Source organism: Ailuropoda melanoleuca, chromosome 16 (genome assembly GCF_002007445.2).
Source record: "Ailuropoda melanoleuca isolate Jingjing chromosome 16, ASM200744v2, whole genome shotgun sequence".
NCBI classification, from domain to species: domain Eukaryota; kingdom Metazoa; phylum Chordata; class Mammalia; order Carnivora; family Ursidae; genus Ailuropoda; species Ailuropoda melanoleuca.
The window spans coordinates 8,801,104-8,821,114 of NC_048233.1; the positions used below are offsets into that span (position 1 = coordinate 8,801,104).

Here is a 20,011-nt window from a genome sequence, read left to right on the forward strand (position 1 = left end):
TTAAGTAAGCTCTACACCCAGCATGGGGCTTAAACTCATGACCCTGAGATCAGGAGTTGCATGCTCTACTGACTGAGCCAGCCAGGCGCCCCATCATATAGTTTTTTATTGAATGCCAGACATCTTGTGCAAAACGGGAGATTAGGTAAATAGCCTTTATGCCTAGAAAGGGACACATCTCTTCTCAGGCAGTTTAGCATGGTAGATGGGGTCATTCTCATTGAAAGGTGAGGTGGAGTTAGGGTTTGCTCTTTTACTGTACATAAGCTTCAAGTACCTCTTAGGATGCCTTGTACTTAGGGTAGGGTCTGGAATGCTGGAGGGTTTTCTCAAGGTTTTTTTCCCACTTTCAGCTCTCAACCTTCCCTATACACGTTAGAGGCACCACAGAGGTGGTCTCTCTCCATATTTTTGCCCCTCCACCAGTGGTGAACTGCTGCTCCTTATTATGTTTCTTGCTAGGGTGCTGGTGAGAGGGTGCGGTAGTTCTCTCTTGTCCTTTTCATCTTCAGTCTTAGGTAGTTTATATGCCTGGGCCTGGAGGATGAGATTTTCTTAGGATTCCTGCCTCTACTCCCAATCAAACTCTGCTTTGTGTCCATGGCAGGTCTTGTGTGGAAAAGATTTCCCTGCCCTTCCTTCAGTCTTAGGAAATCTCTGAAAGTATGGTATAGAATTCTGGGCTGAGGTCTTTTTCTTCTCCCTCTCTGTAGGGTAGGGTTTTCTTCTTCTTCTTCTTTTCTCCTCCTTCTCCTTCTCCTTCACCTTCTCCTTCTCCTTCTCTATCTTTCCCCTGGCAACCGTGGATCTTTACCTGTGCAACAATCAGGGCAACAGTATTTAATGCTTCTCCCCAGAGTCTTAAGCCTTTTGAAAATAGTTTGGGCAGCTGGGGCCTTTCCTACAGGATAGATAATACTGTCCTCTATGTCTATACTGCTATGGGAGGCTCTTTGAGTCTCATTCTGTATCCCGTCTTTCTTATGAGCACTTGGTAAAGGTCATGGAAGAGAACCTGTAAATAAGTACAAGCTTCCCGTGTGGCACACAGAGTTTCTTTGTTGTTATTCTAGCCCACACTACACCTTTAGTGATTCATTAAAATCTTAGCTGTGTTCTCACTTGCTTCTGTGATGGACCAAACACCTCCCATGTTCTGGCACAGATGAGACAATTCAACACTCAGTCTCTTCTCGGAAGGAACTGTGCCTCCTTGGATTTTAGGCTACTTAGTTAACCAGCAACCTCTGCTCAGCTCTTAGATTCAAATTTTTGGTTCAAGGAAAGTTATGATTTTGCAGTTTATCTGGCTTTTTTCACTATCAGGGAGCGAAAAATATTCTTTCCAGTTGTTTTTACATCCTAAGTGGAAGTGGAATTTCCCACATATTGTTTTGTACTATATTCCCTCTTCTCCACCCTGCCATTCAATTAATATTGTGAACAATTCCCCTTGTCATGAAAATATTATTTTTAATGACTGTGTATTGTTGCTTTATATTATTATGACAATTGTCCAACCAAATTTAAATTTTTGGGCTTTGCAATAGACTTAATATTCGATTTTCCCAGCATCTTTACCCCAATGCACTTCCTATAGCATGAACTCCTTTCTTTAGAGAGCCCCCTCCTGTCCAATTCCATGTGTCTTTTGAGGGTTGCCAATCACAGTACTTCATCGTGCTGGCCTCTGGTTGATAAGAATGACCCAGGTCCACCTTATTGCAGTATCTTGGCTACAATGATTAATTCAGAGGTGAGCATGTGAGAGAAGGAAGAACAAAATCCTTTTTTTCAGAAATTTCTCTTAGGATCATACAGCTGGAAGAATTCCCGGCTCCGTCTTCTCCACCACTTGAAGGAAATCTTGTGCGCAGTGGGGGAGAAATGAGTACTGACAGCATCAGTGCCTAATTTCAGGCCATGACGCTTCTGGTTTCTCTGGTTCCTTCAGTTCTTCACATCTGATTCACCCCAGTTACCAGAAATTCTTTTTTGTTTAAGTTGGCTTGATTTGGGTTGTTCATTGCTCCAGAAAGTATTCTCACTAATTTATACCCCCGGCAGCATTCAAGTCTGGCCATTATAAAGAATACAGTGAAGAAAGTTAGGGTTGATACATCTTTTGCATACATGCATGCTCTCCATCCTCATTAAGAAACATTTCCAAAAAAGGGGTTGCTGGGTCATAGAAATCTGAAACGGTTTTGATGTGTGTGAAATTACCTTCAGAAAGGTTGTCCACTTATACTTTTTTATAAGGAGTGTATGTGTCTCTATTTCCACATTGTCACAAGAATATGAGTAGTATTAAATTTTTTAAATTCCCAACTAGATAGATACACTGCTTCTCTATTGGTATTATTCCCATACCTGTGTTCCCAAGTATGTCTTAACAGAATAATAAAAAGAGAACAAAGATCAAAAGCGGATGGAAATTTGGAATGAAACCAGAAGAAAAGGGAGGAGTCCAAAATTTGTTCTGAGAGCATTACCACTGTGAATACTCAGCCCTGGGTTTTTCCCAGAATAGGTATTAAGGACTGGCTGAGCCAGTAGGAACGTTTCAGGGAGAAGTAAAATTGAGGAAGTGAACAGAAGTGCTCCCCGGGGTTACCACCTTAGCCTGAGGCTCTAAGAGGTGATTGGCTAGAGTAATAATCAAAGCTCCACACCTTGTGGGGTTAATATATAAGCTATAGCCCGGCTGCAGACTTCTGGTTCCTGCTCTTGAGGAATCTCACCCACAAGGATGTGGGCTCAACTCCTTCTAGGAATAGTGACCCTATCACCAGCCATTGCAGAGAAACATCTCCCGTAAGTGCTTGATGTCAGAGCTGATTGAGCGCAGGTGGCTTCTTTGTCTATTTTTCTCAAATGGGAATACGGGAAAGAAGAGATAACCTCTGATTTACTTTAATTTCCTTCTCATCTGTTCCTTCTTAGGTTTTCTGTTTCTCCTTTACCCAGAGAGAAAGGCAGAGGCACCAAAAGAAAGCTTTAAGAAAGATAATGTAAAAAAAAAAAAGTAAAGAAAAGATAGCATTAAACTATAATAGACTCCTCATACTCTGTTCTCTGTAATAGAATTAATTTCCTTCTTGGTACCCTAGGTGTAGGTTCTCGATGATGGCCTCCTACCTGTAGTTGGTTTAAGGCTGTGCACGGCTTAAGGCTGAGTTATTTGTTACTCATCTGTTTCTCCATTATAGAAAATAAGGTTCATAAAGGCAGGGGATCAGTCCATTTAATTCACTGCTATACGCCGACCGCTTAGGAGAGGGCTTAATTTTTCATTGAATGAATGAGTCATTACTGCCCTGAGATCCTTTTGCTTCCTTAATAGAAACTACCTGGTGACAGTACCAGCCCAGCTTAACTTCCCCTCTACCCAGAAAGTTTGTTTGGATCTGAGCCCCGGGTCCCATGATGTAAAATTCACTATTACTCTGGAGACGAAGGACAAGACCCAGAAGTTGCTAGAAACCTCTGGATCGAAGAAGAGGCACTTACAGTGCATCTCCTTTCTCTTTTGAAGCACAGATTCAACCCCAACTCTGCTCCCTTCCTTTCTTACCCTCCTTCCTAGGCACTTAGGCAATCTACTTTCACCACAGTCTTCCAACTGTCTCCCCTAAAGCTAAACTCAACTCCTGGCCATAACACATTCACCATTTCCTTGACCTTGGATTTCTTCTTTTAGTTTTTTACCTTAACCTCCGAATATTGTTTCCCTTCTTCCTCCCGGCATCTTGTTTTAGGGCCCTACCCCTCCTACCCCCATCTAACTCAGTTGATTCCACTCCCAGTGTCCTACTCATCCACAAGCTCCCTTCCCTTGTTCAGGTACCACCTCCTGCTGGTGGCACAGAAGTGGCTACAGTCTGGGTGTCAGTGACTGGAAATAATATAGCTTTGAGGAGAAGAAAAAGGTTCTAATTCAGAGACAGGGGAATGGCGTCATTATACAAACTGACAAACCTATCTACAACCCAGGGCAGGAAGGTAAGAGTTGCACAGATGGGACTGGACAAAAGACAGGACAAACCGCTGCACCTATTCAGAAAGAGGGGCTTTGTGGTTTGGTGGGAGGTCTGTGGAACAAGACTGGAGGGAGAAAGGTCTGCAAGGAGGAAGGGTCACAGGTGTTGAAGACGCACTGTGTTACACAAGCAGGAGTAAGTCAGTGAAGTTGCTAGTGTGTGTGTGTATCTGAAACAAAAGTATGTACTTTTTTCCTGGGGTGGAATTTGGCAAGTTTAACCGGGGTGCTGCGTTTTAGAGCAAGCTGCTTGTACGGGAATATGAAAGCATCAAGGGCATTTGGCTTGAGCCCCTGGTATTTGTACTTTGTGCCTTCTTCCTCAGAAGGGCATTCCATCCTAATGTTTCCAAATCAGGAGCTGTGAAGAGAAACCCTTTGGGGGCTTTGAGCTCTCTCTCAGACTCAATTGTTTGGTTTTTTTTTTTTTTAAGTAAAACCTGATGGGATTTTGCTAACTCAGAAGTGTGTGGGGGGAAGTAGAAAGGGTGGAAGAAAGTTTCAGGGAGGGGAAAATGCCCTTTGCCAATGATGCCTGTTCTGTTCTAGTGCACTTCCGCATTGTCACCCTGAACAGCAGCTTTGTCCCGGTGAATGACAAGGTGAGAACTTAGCTGGGAAGAGGGAAAGGGAGAGGAGTAGGGCAGACTGAAAGAGAGTAGGCAAAAGGAGAAGAGATTCTTTTTAAAACTGTGATGAGATGCAGAAAGTTTGTGCTAGCGTCAGGGTACCAGCCTAAACCCTCCTTGTCCATCTCCTAAAAACAGGCAGTGGTGTCTGTCTCAAGTGGATAGCTGAGAACATCAATTAGGTTAACATTCCTGAGAGATGCTGATATCCACTGTCATTTTAAAAGGGTTTTTAAAGCGATGCCTGGGTGGCTTAGTTAGTTAAGCGTCTGCCTTCTGCTCAGATCATGATCCCGGAGTTCTGGGATCCCGCTCCCTGCTCAGCCGGGAGCCTGCTTCTCCCTTCTCCGGCCACTCTCCCTGCTTGTGCACTCTCTTTCTCTCTGACAGAGAGATAGATAGATAGATAAAATCCTTTAAAAAAAAGTTTTTTTGAAAACCTCAAGGCGTTCTCTCCAGGAATGACCCCACGTGACTTTGCAGTTAGGATATTAGAGATAATTCAGGAGCATGTTTAACGAAAGGAAGAAATAAGAGTATCCATCCCCACCATCCTTTTTACTACAAGGCAAGGTGTTCGATAAAGTAGGCAATTCTCTTAAGACTATATTACGTTTGCTGCAACATGGACGGGACTGGAGGAGATAATGCTAAGCGAAATAAGTCAAGCAGAGAAAGACAATTATCATATGGTTTCACTCATTTAGGGAACATAAGAAGTAGGAAGATTGGTAGGAGAAGAGAGGGAAGAAGAAAGGGGGGGCAAACAGAAGGGGGAATGAACCATGAGAGACTATGGGCTCTGGGAAACAAACTGAGGGCTTCAGAGGGGAGGGGGTGGGGGAATGGGATGGGCTGGTGATGGGTAGTAAGGAGGGCACGTATTGCATGGAGCACTGGTTGTTATATGCAAGAAATGAATCATGGAACTTTACATCAAAAACTTGGGATGTACTGTATGGTGACTAACATAATATAATAAAAAATATTATTAAAATAAAAAAAAAAGACTACGTGCCAAAGGTAAAGAGGTGGTTAACATTTGGCTATTACTTAAATGTTCCTTGAACAGCTCAATCCCTAGAATCACAAGCCTTCTGATATGTTTGATCTCAGTTTAGGGCTTGTGTCAGTTTTACATTTCTGAAACACTTACCTCTCCGAGATCCCTGTTGCTTTCTTTCTCCTTCAGTCGCAGCCCAGGATACATGCTGTGTCATGAAGCTTTTAAAGATAATGATAGGGCATGCATTATTTTTATTTCCATTCCCATGTGTTCAGGGCTTGTTTCCTTTCCCTATGCATACAGTGAAGCGTTCAGCTTATTAATTAGTAGTTTCCTCCACCACTACTTTCTCCCCCAATTTAGAATTCTTTGCAGTTGCTCCTTCCTACCACCTGTACCTTTTCTTCATCGATCTGGTTTAATATTGCCGACTTCTTTTTCAACACTGTTAATCCCAGAGTTGAAAGGAGGAAGTACTGGGGGAGAGCGTGACCACCGCAGCCAAGGGTTAGTTTAGACTCTACTGCCCCCTGCAGGTGGATCTCATAGCCATCCTTGTTACGCTGTTGCCCGTTATTGAGAGTTGTTGTGATTTCCATTCTCATTCTCTATTTCTGTTGTAAAATTACTTCTTCCTCTTTACACCGTTTCTTTAGCCAGCCCCCCAATCCAGGTTCCAATTTGAAACACCGAAAATTTGAAACTCCAATTTGGTTTTTGGGTTTTTTTTAATAATATTTTTATTATGTTAGTCACCATACGGTACAACCCTAGTTTTTGATGTAAAGTTCCATGATTCATTACTTGTGTGTAACACCCAGTGCACCATGCAATACGTGCCCTCCTCAATACCCATCACTGGCCTATCCCATTCCCCCACCCCACTCCCCTCTGAAGCCCTCAGTTTGAAGCTCCAATTTGAAACACTGAGATCAACTAAAGGAATTTTACTAAGAAACGGAGGGACAAAAATTGTGAGGTTACAGAGCANGCTGCACCTATTCAGAAAGAGGGGCTTTGTGGTTTGGTGGGAGGTCTGTGGAACAAGACTGGAGGGAGAAAGGTCTGCAAGGAGGAAGGGTCACAGGTGTTGAAGACGCACTGTGTTACACAAGCAGGAGTAAGTCAGTGAAGTTGCTAGTGTGTGTGTGTATCTGAAACAAAAGTATGTACTTTTTTCCTGGGGTGGAATTTGGCAAGTTTAACCAGGGTGCTGCGTTTTAGAGCAAGCTGCTTGTACGGGAATATGAAAGCATCAAGGGCATTTGGCTTGAGCCCCTGGTATTTGTACTTTGTGCCTTCTTCCTCAGAAGGGCATTCCATCCTAATGTTTCCAAATCAGGAGCTGTGAAGAGAAACCCTTTGGGGGCTTTGAGCTCTCTCTCAGACTCAATTGTTTGGTTTTTTTTTTTTTTAAGTAAAACCTGATGGGATTTTGCTAACTCAGAAGTGTGTGGGGGGAAGTAGAAAGGGTGGAAGAAAGTTTCAGGGAGGGGAAAATGCCCTTTGCCAATGATGCCTGTTCTGTTCTAGTGCACTTCCGCATTGTCACCCTGAACAGCAGCTTTGTTCCGGTGAATGACAAGGTGAGAACTTAGCTGGGAAGAGGGAAAGGGAGAGGAGTAGGGTGGACTGAAAGAGAGTAGGCAAAACGAGAAGAGATTCTTTTTAAAACTGTGATGAGATGCAGAATGTTTGTGCTAGCGTCAGGGTACCAGCCTAAACCCTCCTTGTCCATCTCCTAAAAACAGGCAGTGGTGTCTGTCTCAAGTGAATAGCTGAGAACATCAATTAGGTTAACATTCCTGAGAGATGCTGATATCCACTGTCATTTTAAAAGGGTTTTTAAAGCTATGCCTGGGTGGCTTAGTTAGTTAAGCGTCTGCCTTCTGCTCAGATCATGATCCCGGAGTTCTGGGATCCCGCTCCCTGCTCAGCCGGGAGCCTGCTTCTCCCTTCTCCGGCCACTCTCCCTGCTTGTGCACTCTCTTTCTCTCTGACAGAGAGATAGATAGATAGATAAAATCCTTTAAAAAAAAGTTTTTTTGAAAACCTCAAGGCGTTCTCTCCAGGAATGACCCCACGTGACTTTGCAGTTAGGATATTAGAGATAATTCAGGAGCATGTTTAACGAAAGGAAGAAATAAGAGTATCCATCCCCACCATCCTTTTTACTACAAGGCAAGGTGTTCGATAAAGTAGGCAATTCTCTTAAGACTATATTACGTTTGCTGCAACATGGACGGGACTGGAGGAGATAATGCTAAGCGAAATAAGTCAAGCAGAGAAAGACAATTATCATATGGTTTCACTCATTTAGGGAACATAAGAAGTAGGAAGATTGGTAGGAGAAGAGAGGGAAGAAGAAAGGGGGGGCAAACAGAAGGGGGAATGAACCATGAGAGACTATGGGCTCTGGGAAACAAACTGAGGGCTTCAGAGGGGAGGGGGTGGGGGAATGGGATGGGCTGGTGATGGGTAGTAAGGAGGGCACGTATTGCATGGAGCACTGGTTGTTATATGCAAGAAATGAATCATGGAACTTTACATCAAAAACTTGGGATGTACTGTATGGTGACTAACATAATATAATAAAAAATATTATTAAAATAAAAAAAAAAAGACTACGTGCCAAAGGTAAAGAGGTGGTTAACATTTGGCTATTACTTAAATGTTCCTTGAACAGCTCAATCCCTAGAATCACAAGCCTTCTGATATGTTTGATCTCAGTTTAGGGCTTGTGTCAGTTTTACATTTCTGAAACACTTACCTCTCCGAGATCCCTGTTGCTTTCTTTCTCCTTCAGTCGCAGCCCAGGATACATGCTGTGTCATGAAGCTTTTAAAGATAATGATAGGGCATGCATTATTTTTATTTCCATTCCCATGTGTTCAGGGCTTGTTTCCTTTCCCTATGCATACAGTGAAGCGTTCAGCTTATTAATTAGTAGTTTCCTCCACCACTACTTTCTCCCCCAATTTAGAATTCTTTGCAGTTGCTCCTTCCTACCACCTGTACCTTTTCTTCATCGATCTGGTTTAATATTGCCGACTTCTTTTTCAACACTGTTAATCCCAGAGTTGAAAGGAGGAAGTACTGGGGGAGAGCGTGACCACCGCAGCCAAGGGTTAGTTTAGACTCTACTGCCCCCTGCAGGTGGATCTCATAGCCATCCTTGTTACGCTGTTGCCCGTTATTGAGAGTTGTTGTGATTTCCATTCTCATTCTCTATTTCTGTTGTAAAATTACTTCTTCCTCTTTACACCGTTTCTTTAGCCAGCCCCCCAATCCAGGTTCCAATTTGAAACACCGAAAATTTGAAACTCCAATTTGGTTTTTGGGTTTTTTTTAATAATATTTTTATTATGTTAGTCACCATACGGTACAACCCTAGTTTTTGATGTAAAGTTCCATGATTCATTACTTGTGTGTAACACCCAGTGCACCATGCAATACGTGCCCTCCTCAATACCCATCACTGGCCTATCCCATTCCCCCACCCCACTCCCCTCTGAAGCCCTCAGTTTGAAGCTCCAATTTGAAACACTGAGATCAACTAAAGGAATTTTACTAAGAAACGGAGGGACAAAAATTGTGAGGTTACAGAGCACAGCATTTTATCCTTAGGCAACTGAAATATACTTGAGATTAACTGAGCCTCTCTGGTTTGGTTGCTGCAACTATTTATTCAGAAATCTCAGCCTGCTTCCAGTTGGAAGTGCTATCTTCCTAGCATTATTGAACCCTCGGTTTTTTCCAGAGCCTACTTCTAGGTAACTGGTTCCTCCCTGCTTCTTGACCCTCTGTGTGAGAAAAGTACTTTGTCATCTGAGAAGTGTTCCTTTTCTGTACTTTTTAGCAATCCATAGTAGTCTCATTTTTGTCTCCTTATTGTCTGTATAGCTCTGGTTTGTAAAGTCCTGTCTCCCCCTTGATCCTGAAGGGGGGCAAAATGTGCTACCCTAAAATGAGCCACTTTGCCATGTGGATTATTTTGAGCTGAAGGCAGTCAAGAGCCAAAATACTCAGGAAAAAATTTTTACCTCTCCCTTAACTGACTAAAAGAACTTATATAGTTGGGGAAGCACCTGGGTGGCCCGGTCGTTTGAATGTCTGACTTTTGATTTTGGCTCCGGTCAGATCTCAGGGTCGTGAAATTGAGCCCTGTGTTGGGCCCCATGCTCAGCTCCAAGTCTGCTTGAGATTTCTTTCTCTCCCTCTCCCTCTGCCCCTCCCCTGCTCATGCTCTCTCTCTCTCCAAAATAAGTAAGTAAAATCTTAAAAAAAAAAAAAAAAAGAACTTACATGGGGGCATGGCTCAGTTACCAGATATAACTTTTTTACCTAAAAGATTCATCTGCATGGTAGGAAAGCATTTGGTTACCAGCCATCTGCTCTTCTGATCTTCCTGTGAATTGCCCTATTTCCCGCTGAAGCCCCAGGCCCCTCTCTCATTCCTTAGCTCAGAAGGGTATATAAGCCTCAATTGCCTGGCTGCCTTTGAGTCTCATTGTCTTTGCAGGGCTCCCAAATGTATGTAATTAAATTTTTTCTCCTGTTAATCCATCTATGTCAATTTATTTATTAGACCAGCCAAAGAACCTAGAAAGGAAGAAGGGAAATTTTTCTGTTCCTATAATCCTTGTCTCTCATTTTTTTGGCTTTTCTGAAGAATTGCCGTTATCCTGGATATCAAGCCTGATAACTGTACTTTGTGACATTCTGTTTCTTCACTGGTTGACATCATGTGGTACTTGGTCCAAGAATCAAAGGCAAGCACTGTCTTGATTTCATTCCCTTTTCCTTCCAAGTGAGATCCAGTTCTTGTACCCTTGCTGAGGCTCCTATATTTAAATTCCAGCTTTTTTAAGTGTGTATAATACTAATTGTATATAGTTTTTAAGTGTATATAATACTAATTGGAATGCCCTGAATTCAGTAAGTGTACAGTCTCTAATCAGAGTCTTAATAATATTAACATTTTAGACATTCTTTCTCTCTCTCTCTCTTTTTTTTAAGATTTATTTGAGAGAGAGAAAGAGGGCACGAGTGGCAGGGACAGAGGGAGAGGGAGAGAGAACCTGAAGCAGACTTTGCAGTAAGTGTGGAGGCTGATTTGAGGCCCCGTCTCGTGACTCGGAGATCCTAACCTGAGCCAAAGCCAAGAGTCCGTGGCTTACCTGACTGCACCATCCAGGCACCCCTAACATTTTAGACATTCTAATTATCAATTTCCTTGGCTATGATTTTGTACAGTTCTAATGATTACAACTTGAAAAAATCAAAAGATCTTATACAAACAACCAACACAATAAAAAGATGATTTTCTCATAGATTATCTGGAGCAGCCGTTTTGTTCTCAACTTTTTTTTTTTTAAGATTTTATTTATTTATTCGACAGAGAGAGAGAGACAGCCAGTGAGAGAGGGAACACAAGCAGGGGGAGTGGGAGAGGAAGAAGCAGGCTCCTAGTGGAGGAGCCTGATGTGGGGCTCGATTCCATAACGCCGGGATCACGCCCTGAGCGGAAGGCAGACGCTTAACGACTGTGCCACCCAGGCGCCCCTGTTCTCAACTTTTTATTACAAGAATTTTCAAACATAACATTCATTATGTTTCATTTTGCCATATTCATTTTAATCAATCTTTTTTCTTTTTTTTTTCGGAATCATTTAAAAGTAAGTTGCAGACATCTTAACATGTTATTCCTGAACACTTTAGTGGTATCTTCTTAAAAGCGGATTTTCGGGGCACCTGGCTGACTCAGTCCGTGGAGGGTGCGACTCTTGATCTTGGTGCTGTGAGTTTGAGCCCTATGGTGGGTGTAGAGATTACTAAAAATTAAAATCATTAAAAAAATAAAGAAAAGGTCCATCTTAAATAATCATGATGTCATTACCAAACCTAAGAAAATTAACAATAATCATTTAATATCATTTAATACCCAGTCTTAAATCAGGTTTTTTCAAATGAGTTTGAGGGTTTTTTTTTTTCAAAGTAGGATCTGATCAAATTCATGCATTACATTTGGTTATGTCTTTCAAATTTCTCAATTTTATTTATGTATTTATTTATTTTTTAAAAAAAGATTTTATTTATTTATTTGACAGAGATAGAGACAGCCAGCGAGAGAGGGAACACAAGCAGGGGGAGTGGGAGAGGAAGAAGCAGGCTCCCAGCGGAGGAGCCCGACATGGGGCTCGATCCCAGAACGCTGGGATCACGCCCTGAGCCGAAGGCAGACACCCAACGACTGTGCCACCCAGGCGCCCCAAGACTTTCTTTTAAGGCATGTTGTGGTAGAGTTCAGTCCCAGGGCACTAAGGGATGCTGAAGGGTCTGAAGCTTCATTTCTTCAAATGTTCTGGAGCCTGGCAATCCCTTTGAGGAAACCTCTTCTCTCTCCTTCCCTAGCCAGTAAGTTTTTGCTCCATTGTTACCCTGATGAGGGCACAAAGGAACCATTTAGGAAGGAAGAAGTGGGCAACAGAGAAAGAAAGAGGCCCTTGTGAACTTTCTGCTTTCAGCCCATCTTTGTTGCTTATCTGGCTTTAACCCACATTATCTGATTTTCCTTTTCAGTACTCCACGGTGGGGCTGCAGGTAGGTCGAAGTTTCCTTTCCTTTTCTGTCAGCTGTGGAAAAGGGGAAATGAATTTGGTGCTAAACCTTGGAGCCAGAAACAGCTCTGAGATCTTGGCCCAGAGCCCGAGATTCTGACCCAGTACAGAGCACCCAGAGCTTCACCCAAGCCAGGCCTGGTTTCCTCCCTGCGCCCCCCACCCTCTCAGTCCTGAACCTCTGTAGATAGGGACACCACTCCTTCTGCGACTAGCCCTCCCTGTCTGATTCCTGTGACTTCTCTGTGCCATGTTGGTTCAACCAGGCTTAGTTCTGTACTCCTCTTTTTCTAATGACTTTTGTCATAGACACTCATCAGTTGAATATGACATGAATACCTTGGGAAGTGCTAAGAAGGAAAGGGACTAGAAGGGTGAATGCCCCACAGCAACCTCTCCATTGTTCTGTTAGATTATCTTNTTGTTAGATTATCTTTGGGGTATCTTGTGATAAATTCCTTCAGCATTGCCCCTAAATAGGTACCAAGAATAAACACTCTTGGTAAAGGGCATCCTAAAGCCCACTTTCTGAAACTGGCAACAATACCTTTGAGGATTCAGTCTGATTATTTGAATCCACAAAGATGCTTTTCGTCCCAAATGGGGTTGGACCTATAGGAAAATTTATTTCATTTAGTAGTAAAGAAAATTAGAAATGAAACACATGTTCTTCCTGGACACAGACCATGGGGGTCATGAGCAATGAGTGGGATTCTTTACCTGCGCTTTGCGTCTTTACCTGCTTTTTGCGGTGCAGAGTGAGAAACAAGCGGCTATATTGTTTCTTTCTAATGAACACAGGATCCAAATAACAACAGGATTGCACAGTGGCTGGAAGTGGTGCCTGAGCAAGGCATTGTAGACCTATCCTTCCAGCTGGCTCCAGAGGCAACACTGGGAACCTATACAGTAGCAGTGGCCGGGGGCACGACCTTTGGCACCTTCAGTGTGGAAGAATATGGTAGGTGGGAGAATTAGTAGGTCAAAGTGTTGGACATAATCTTGTCCCCAAATCAGCAAAGGTAAAGTCTACTATGCGGAGGGATTTTTTATTCACTTTTGAATCCATGCTAAACCAGCCAATAACTTCAGGAGAATTTTGCCTTCATAATCCCCCCTTAATTTAATTAATTCAAGTACAACTGTTTTTTTTTTTTAAAGAACTTTTTTTTTAAATTTTTTATTTATTTTTTCGACAGAGATAGAGACAGCCAGCGAGAGAGGGAACACAAGCAGGGGAGTGGGAGAGGAAGAAGCAGGCTCATAGCGGAGGAGCCTGATGTGGGGCTCGATCCCATAACACTGGGATCACGCCCTGAGCTGAAGGCAGATGCTTAACTGCTGTGCCACCTAGGCGCCCCCAAGTACAACTGTTTTATACCCTCTGTCCTCTCCCTGTATGGTCAAATCCTCTTCCTCTCCCTTTCCCATTTCTGGTTCCGCTCTTCCCAGTGTTGCCTAAGTTCAAGGTGGACATGGTGGAACCCANTGCTGTGCCACCTAGGCGCCCCCAAGTACAACTGTTTTATACCCTCTGTCCTCTCCCTGTACGGTCAAATCCTCTTCCTCTCCCTTTCCCATTTCTGGTTCCGCTCTTCCCAGTGTTGCCTAAGTTCAAGGTGGACGTGGTGGAACCCAAGCAGTTATCAACAGTGGAGGAATCCTTCTTAGTGAAAGTCTGTTGTAGGTAAGAATAAAGCTCTGGATCTGGTGGAAAGAAAAGCTATACTGAGAAGCATGACAAGGGAGTGTTATGGGGAGAGAGATTATGGAGGCAGTTGTTAAATCTTAAGATATTTTATGTGGTCCAGAGTCATGACTTCTCCAAGAACACATTTTCTAATTGTGTCTCTCTCCCTTCTTTCCACTGCTCACTCAGTCAGCATCACAGATTCATTGTCTTCCTTACACAGAACACAATATTGAGTCCCATGGAGAAATGGGAGTAAGGAGAAAGAAAAACACCATCTCTGTCCTTCGGATAATACTTACTGTGTAGTGGCAATATCGTAAGGCTCTGAGAAAAGCAGGGAATTGAACAAGACTAGTGAAGGATTGTCACTACTTTGAGAAGTTGGAGTAGGGGAAAGAAGGGACAGTGGTGTTTTGGAAGAGGAGGGTTGGATCTCAAGTGCAGTCTCCCAACTCTGACTTCTCCTGCTTTTCTGGGTTAGGTACACCTATGGAAAGCCCATGCTAGGGGCAGCACAGGTATCAGTGTGTCAAAAGGCATATAGTTACCATTTTCCAGAAGGAGAACGGGAACAGCTACCTGACAAGTGCAGGAACCTTTCTGGACAGGTGAGTAAATGGGATGTAAAAAAGGAACCTTATTCATACGTCCCAATGAGTAACTAAGCACCTATATAAAAAAGTGGTAAAGGAATTTAAGAAATGAAACATGAACATAGGGGGAAAAAAGAGAGAGGCTCTTAACTATAGAGAACAAACTGAGGGTTGCTGGAGAGGAGGTGGGGGGGATGGGTTACATGGATGATGGTCGTGAAGGAGGGCATGTGATGTAATGAGCACTGGGTGTTACATGTAAGTGATGAATCACTAAATTCTCCTACTGAAACTAATACTACACTATATGCTGACTAACTGAAATTTAAGTAAAAACTTAAAAAAGAAAAAAATATATTGAAAAGTGTAAAAAATAAAATGGTAAAAAGCCCAAAGTAGAAATCCTTTCATACAATTATTGCCCCAGTTCCAAAGAACAAAGCAGTCTTCCTTATTCTAAACAGGTGAAGTCTTTTTTAGAATCTGCCTTGGAGTTAAGAAATTAACCTAAATCCTTGGGAGATACAATTTTCCTGCCCTGCAGTTGGTTCTTTTCCGTATCTTGGACCCTCAAAGTTGTTTCAGGATTGTGTACGGGCAAGTGGATACTCTATGTTATAAGAGAGTTTTTCTGTCTTCAAGGTGGAGAAACTAAAGCATGGAGATAAGAATTTCTTTCAATAGTACATTATGAAACGGGAGTAAAAGTTACGTTATTTATCCTCTTCCTCTCTCCCTGATTGCTTCACTAGACTGACAAAGCAGGATGCTTCTCTGCTTCTGTGGACATGTCCACCTTCAACCTCACTGGTTACATGTACAGCCGCACCATCAATATTGTGGCTACTGTGATGGAGGAAGGAACAGGTAAGTGGGATAATCCTTGGTGCATTAAGAAAAGTGAAAGGAGGGGCGCCTGGGTGGCACAGCAGTTAAGCGTCTGCCTTCGGCTCAGGGCGTGATCCCGGCATTGTGGGATCGAGCCCCACATCAGGCTCCTCTGCTAGGAGCCTGCTTCTTCCTCTCCCACTCCCCCTGCTTGTGTTCCCTCTCTCACTGGCTGTCTCTATCTCTGTCAAATAAATAAATAAAATCTTTAAAAAAAAAAAAAAAAAANTCATTAGAAAAGTGAAAGGAGAAGGGCTGTTCTAGGAATAGACTTACTCAGAGCACTTAAGACCTCTTACCCTCACTAGTGTTTGGGAATGACTCTGTTCCTAGTTCCTAGTCAAAGCGAAATGCCGATTCCCATCTGTCATCTGTTACCTATTTCCTCAAAAGGTGGGGGAGGAGGANAGAAAAGTGAAAGGAGAAGGGCTGTTCCAGGAATAGACTTACTCAGAGCACTTAAGACCTCTTACCCTCACTAGTGTTTGGGAATGACTCTGTTCCTAGTTCCTAGTCAAAGGGAAATGCCGATTCCCATCTGTCATCTGTTACCTATTTCCTCAAAAGGTGGGGGAGGAGGAGTTTGTTTGGATCTTTGACCAGAAATATGTTCAGCTTCACACTTCCACTGACACCGTCCTTTCAGGGATTTTATGTTAGACATGAAGATGAGGATATCAGGTATTTCGGTTGTCATACATCTGGTTTCCCTCTGTAGGTGTAGAGGCCAATACCACTCAGGATATCGACATTTCTTCACAAGTAGGATCGATAACCTTTGAAGACACCAAAAATTTTTATTACCCCAATTTCCCCTTCAGTGGGAAGGTACGTTGAAACTGGTCTCTACGCAAAAAAATGCCTTCTTCCAGTTGACATATAATAATGGTTACTTTAGCATTGTTCTCAGTACTTTACGCGTATTTACTTATCTAATCTTTACAACTATCCAATGAGGTAGACTGAGGCACAGAGAGGGTAAGTGATTTTCCAAAAATTATACAGCTGGTAAATTGTAACTAGGATCAAACCCAGGCAAGCAGCCTGCCTCCAGAGTATATACTCTTAATTCCTTATGCTGTGCTGCCCTTAATCTCACATGAGATGTGCTTTGAATATTCATGTGACTTTATTGCCTTTCCCAATGCCAGGGGCTCATATTCTAATGTTCAAGTCTTTGAATTTTAGACCTGAAAGGTATCTCGAGAAATCATCCAGTGTGGCTTCTCATCTAAGCAAGATTAACGTTAAACTTTCCTTGACAGAGAGCCATTCACAGCTCCTTAAGCAGTTTCTTCGGAGATTTAAAAATTTCCTTTGTTAGTGTCTTCTTTCTTTCTCTTTAAGAAAGCATTTATTTATTTAAGTAATCTCTATACCAAACGTGGGGCTTGAACTCATGACCCCCAGATCAAGAGGTGTATGCTCTCCCAATTGAGCCAGCCAGCGCCTCCCCCCCACCCCGTGTCTTCTTCTGATACTTAACAATCTATCCCTCTCTCCAGCTTATCTTTTTTAACTTCCAAATAACTGCTCCACACGATAACCTTGTGTCTTTTTGGATCCATTTAGATCTATCCTTAGTCATCTTTTCTCTAGACCAAGAGTGATCCAGATTTTCTTAGAGCCTAACGATTATGCAATTTGGGAGTGGAAGGGGACTCGGTTTAAAAAAATTAAGGCAAAATAATGTACAGAGAGGCTTGGAAGGGGCCTGTGTAAATGAGGGGTCCTAAAGCGTCATTAGCTACATGGCAAATCCACTTCTACTCCAGGCTGAACTGCTTCTGTTTGTTTCGCATTTCCTCATAGATGTTAGTTTCCAATGCTTGAATCACATTTTCCTGTTTCTGGACTCTTTCCTGAAATGTGTTCTTAGAGTTTCTTTTATCACTTCACTATACCTCATACTTGAACCTACTCCAGACCTAACTCTAATGTCCCGATAACCTTCATCCCCCAGATAAGAGTTAGGGGCCATGATGGCTCCTTTCTCAAGAATCATTCAGTATTTCTGGTGATTTACGGCATAAATGGAACCATCAACCAGACTCTAACTACTGACAACGATGGCCTTGCTCCCTTTAAGCTGGATACAGTTAATTGGAATGGGAGAGATATTTCTCTGGAGGTAAGGCTTCCCTGAAGGCAAACTTCAAACTTTTCCTGTGTCTCTACCTCTTCCCTCATTTGTAATTCCATCTCCATCACTCACCAGTCCTGCTTCCCAGTTGACAAAAGGTGTTTTTTTTTTTAAGGTTTATTTATTTAAGGGGGAGTGGGCAGAGGGAATAGGAGAGGGAATCTCAAGCAAACTCCCCGCAGAGCTCGGTCTGACATGGGGCTGGATCCCAGGACCCTGAGATCGTTGACCTGAGCCAAGACCAAGAGTAGGGTGCTCAACCAACTGAGCCACCCAGGGGCCCAAGGGTTTTTTTGGTTTTTAATATCAATCTCATGAATGACCCTTCAGATAAAAATTGTTATTTCTACTAATTTATCTTACAACTTATCCCCATCTCTATTTGATCCTATATTTAAAATCAGAGTAGGGAGCTAAAAATAGTTCAGAGTCATTTTCTTCCTCCTAGATCCCTCCTCCCACCCGCCCCCGGTCATTACTTATAAAAATGGCAAAGAACAGGGCGCCTGGGTGGCTCAGTTGGGGCGCCTGGGTGGCTCAGTCATTAAGCGTCTGCCTTCAGCTCAGGGCGTGATCCTAGTGTTCTGGGATCGAGCCCCATGTCAGGCTCTTCTGCTGGGAGCCTGCTTCTTCCTCTCCCACTCCCCCTGCTTTGTTCCCTCTCTCACTGGCTGTCTCTCTCTGTCAAATAAATAAATAAAATCTTTTAAAAAATGGCAAAGAAGAAAATTCTAGGTTTTAGATAACTTGTAGGGAAGGCTACTCATATCAGTTATCAACTGCGAAACAATGTTGCTTAGCAAACAACTACACACTTTAGTATTATACAACAAGCCTTTATTGCTTGTGCATCTGGGGTAGTCAGATAGGCGGCTCTGCTGATCTTGGTGGAATTTCTTGCATGCTTGTGGCTGAAGGCCAGTGTCTCATGCTCCAGCAAGCTATCCCAGGTATATTCTGATGGCAACGATGAGTTGCGGGAACAAAAGTGGACACCCAACGGTTTTTCCAAGCCTCTACTTGTCTTGTATATGCTCGCATCCCATTCCCAGCAAGTCATGTGGTGAGCCTGCAGTTAGACTAGAAGGGCGATGTAAGATTACATAGTAAAGGACGTTAATACAGTGGGGGATGGATTGTGCCATTAATGCAATCATTCAGCCATACTGCTTAAGCAAACACATACAATTCGTGTTGTGGCTAATTTAGTTCTTTACACAAGGCATCACTCAATCACTCTACTTAGAAATAATTATTTTTAATCTCATTATCCTTTATGCCTTGTGTTCTTATCCCTAGGGTGTACTCTTTAATTTCTATGTAATCTTAGTTATGCTTATCTATGTCCCCTGCATCAGTCCGTGAAAGTGTATGATCTACAATTGCCCGTTACTTGACAGCTATAATTCAGCCCTTATTTCACTCCTCTTCATACTGAAGTGCTGCTGTTGTGGATTTCTCAAACATCCTTGGCTGGACCCCTAGGTAAATATCTACATGCCATTCTTAGGCGGTGAAGATTTGAGAGAGATCTGTTTGAAAACCATAACAAGTCCATGGGTTTACTATGGTCCAGGTATGTGTTAAGAGCCTTTTTCTTCCTCTCTTTTCTTAGGGCAGATTCCAAATGGAAGATTCGGTATATAATCAGGACAGAGGCCTCGTTACTACAGCAATGGCTATCTGCACCTGCAGTCCTTCTACAACACAACTCGGAGCTTCCTTGGTATCCAGCCACTACATGGAATCTTGGCGTGTGGCAAGCCCCAGGAAGTGCTGGTGGATTATTACATTGATCCAGCGGATGCAAACCCTGACCAGGAAGTCATCTTCTCCTACTATGTGAGAAGGGAAATGAGGGCTGGTGAAAGTGCACTGGGGAAGGAAAGGAAACGAGGAGAGTGAGCCGGAGAGGGTGGGTAGACTGTCTAGAGATGTAATGCAAGTCCCAGAGGCAATTTAAAAATGTTTAGAAGCCATATTTAAAAAATTAAAAGAATAGGTAAAACTAATTTTATTTATTTATTTAAAAAGATGTATATATTTATGAGAGAGAGAGAGCATGTGCCCCAGTGGGGAGAGGGGGAGAGGGAGAGAGAGAATCCCAAGCAGATTCTCTGCTGAGCTCAGAGCCTGACCTGGGACTCCATTCCTGGACCCCAAGGTCATGACCTGAGCTGAAATCAAGAATCCCCTGCTTTGGGACCCCTGGGTGGCTCAGTCAGTTAAACATCTGCCTTCAGCTCAGGTCATGATCCAGGGGTCCTGGGATCAAGTCCCACATCAGGCTCCCTGCTTCAGTGGAAAGCCTGATTCTTCCTCTCCCTCTGCTGCTCCCCCTGCTTGTGCTCTCTCTCTGTCAAATAAATAAATAAAATCTTAAAAAAAAAAAAAAAA

The 20,011-nt window shown here is 42.9% G+C and overlaps 1 protein-coding gene across 1 annotated transcript in view; it reads left to right on the plus strand.

Moving 5' to 3' along the window:
* Nucleotides 1-2,710: 2,710 nt before the first annotated feature.
* Nucleotides 2,711-20,011, plus strand: part of A2ML1 (alpha-2-macroglobulin like 1) — a 42,290-nt gene continuing 24,989 nt past the window's right edge. Inside the window, 13 exon segments of the mRNA XM_034645541.1 lie at nucleotides 2,711-2,817; nucleotides 3,347-3,529; nucleotides 3,846-3,907; nucleotides 3,910-4,005; nucleotides 4,592-4,644; nucleotides 12,260-12,280; nucleotides 13,099-13,258; nucleotides 13,900-13,984; nucleotides 14,472-14,598; nucleotides 15,336-15,450; nucleotides 16,190-16,299; nucleotides 17,435-17,602; nucleotides 19,230-19,263. Of these exon segments, the coding sequence (XP_034501432.1) occupies nucleotides 2,753-2,817; nucleotides 3,347-3,529; nucleotides 3,846-3,907; nucleotides 3,910-4,005; nucleotides 4,592-4,644; nucleotides 12,260-12,280; nucleotides 13,099-13,258; nucleotides 13,900-13,984; nucleotides 14,472-14,598; nucleotides 15,336-15,450; nucleotides 16,190-16,299; nucleotides 17,435-17,602; nucleotides 19,230-19,263 (1,279 nt within the window). The 5' untranslated portion in view covers nucleotides 2,711-2,752.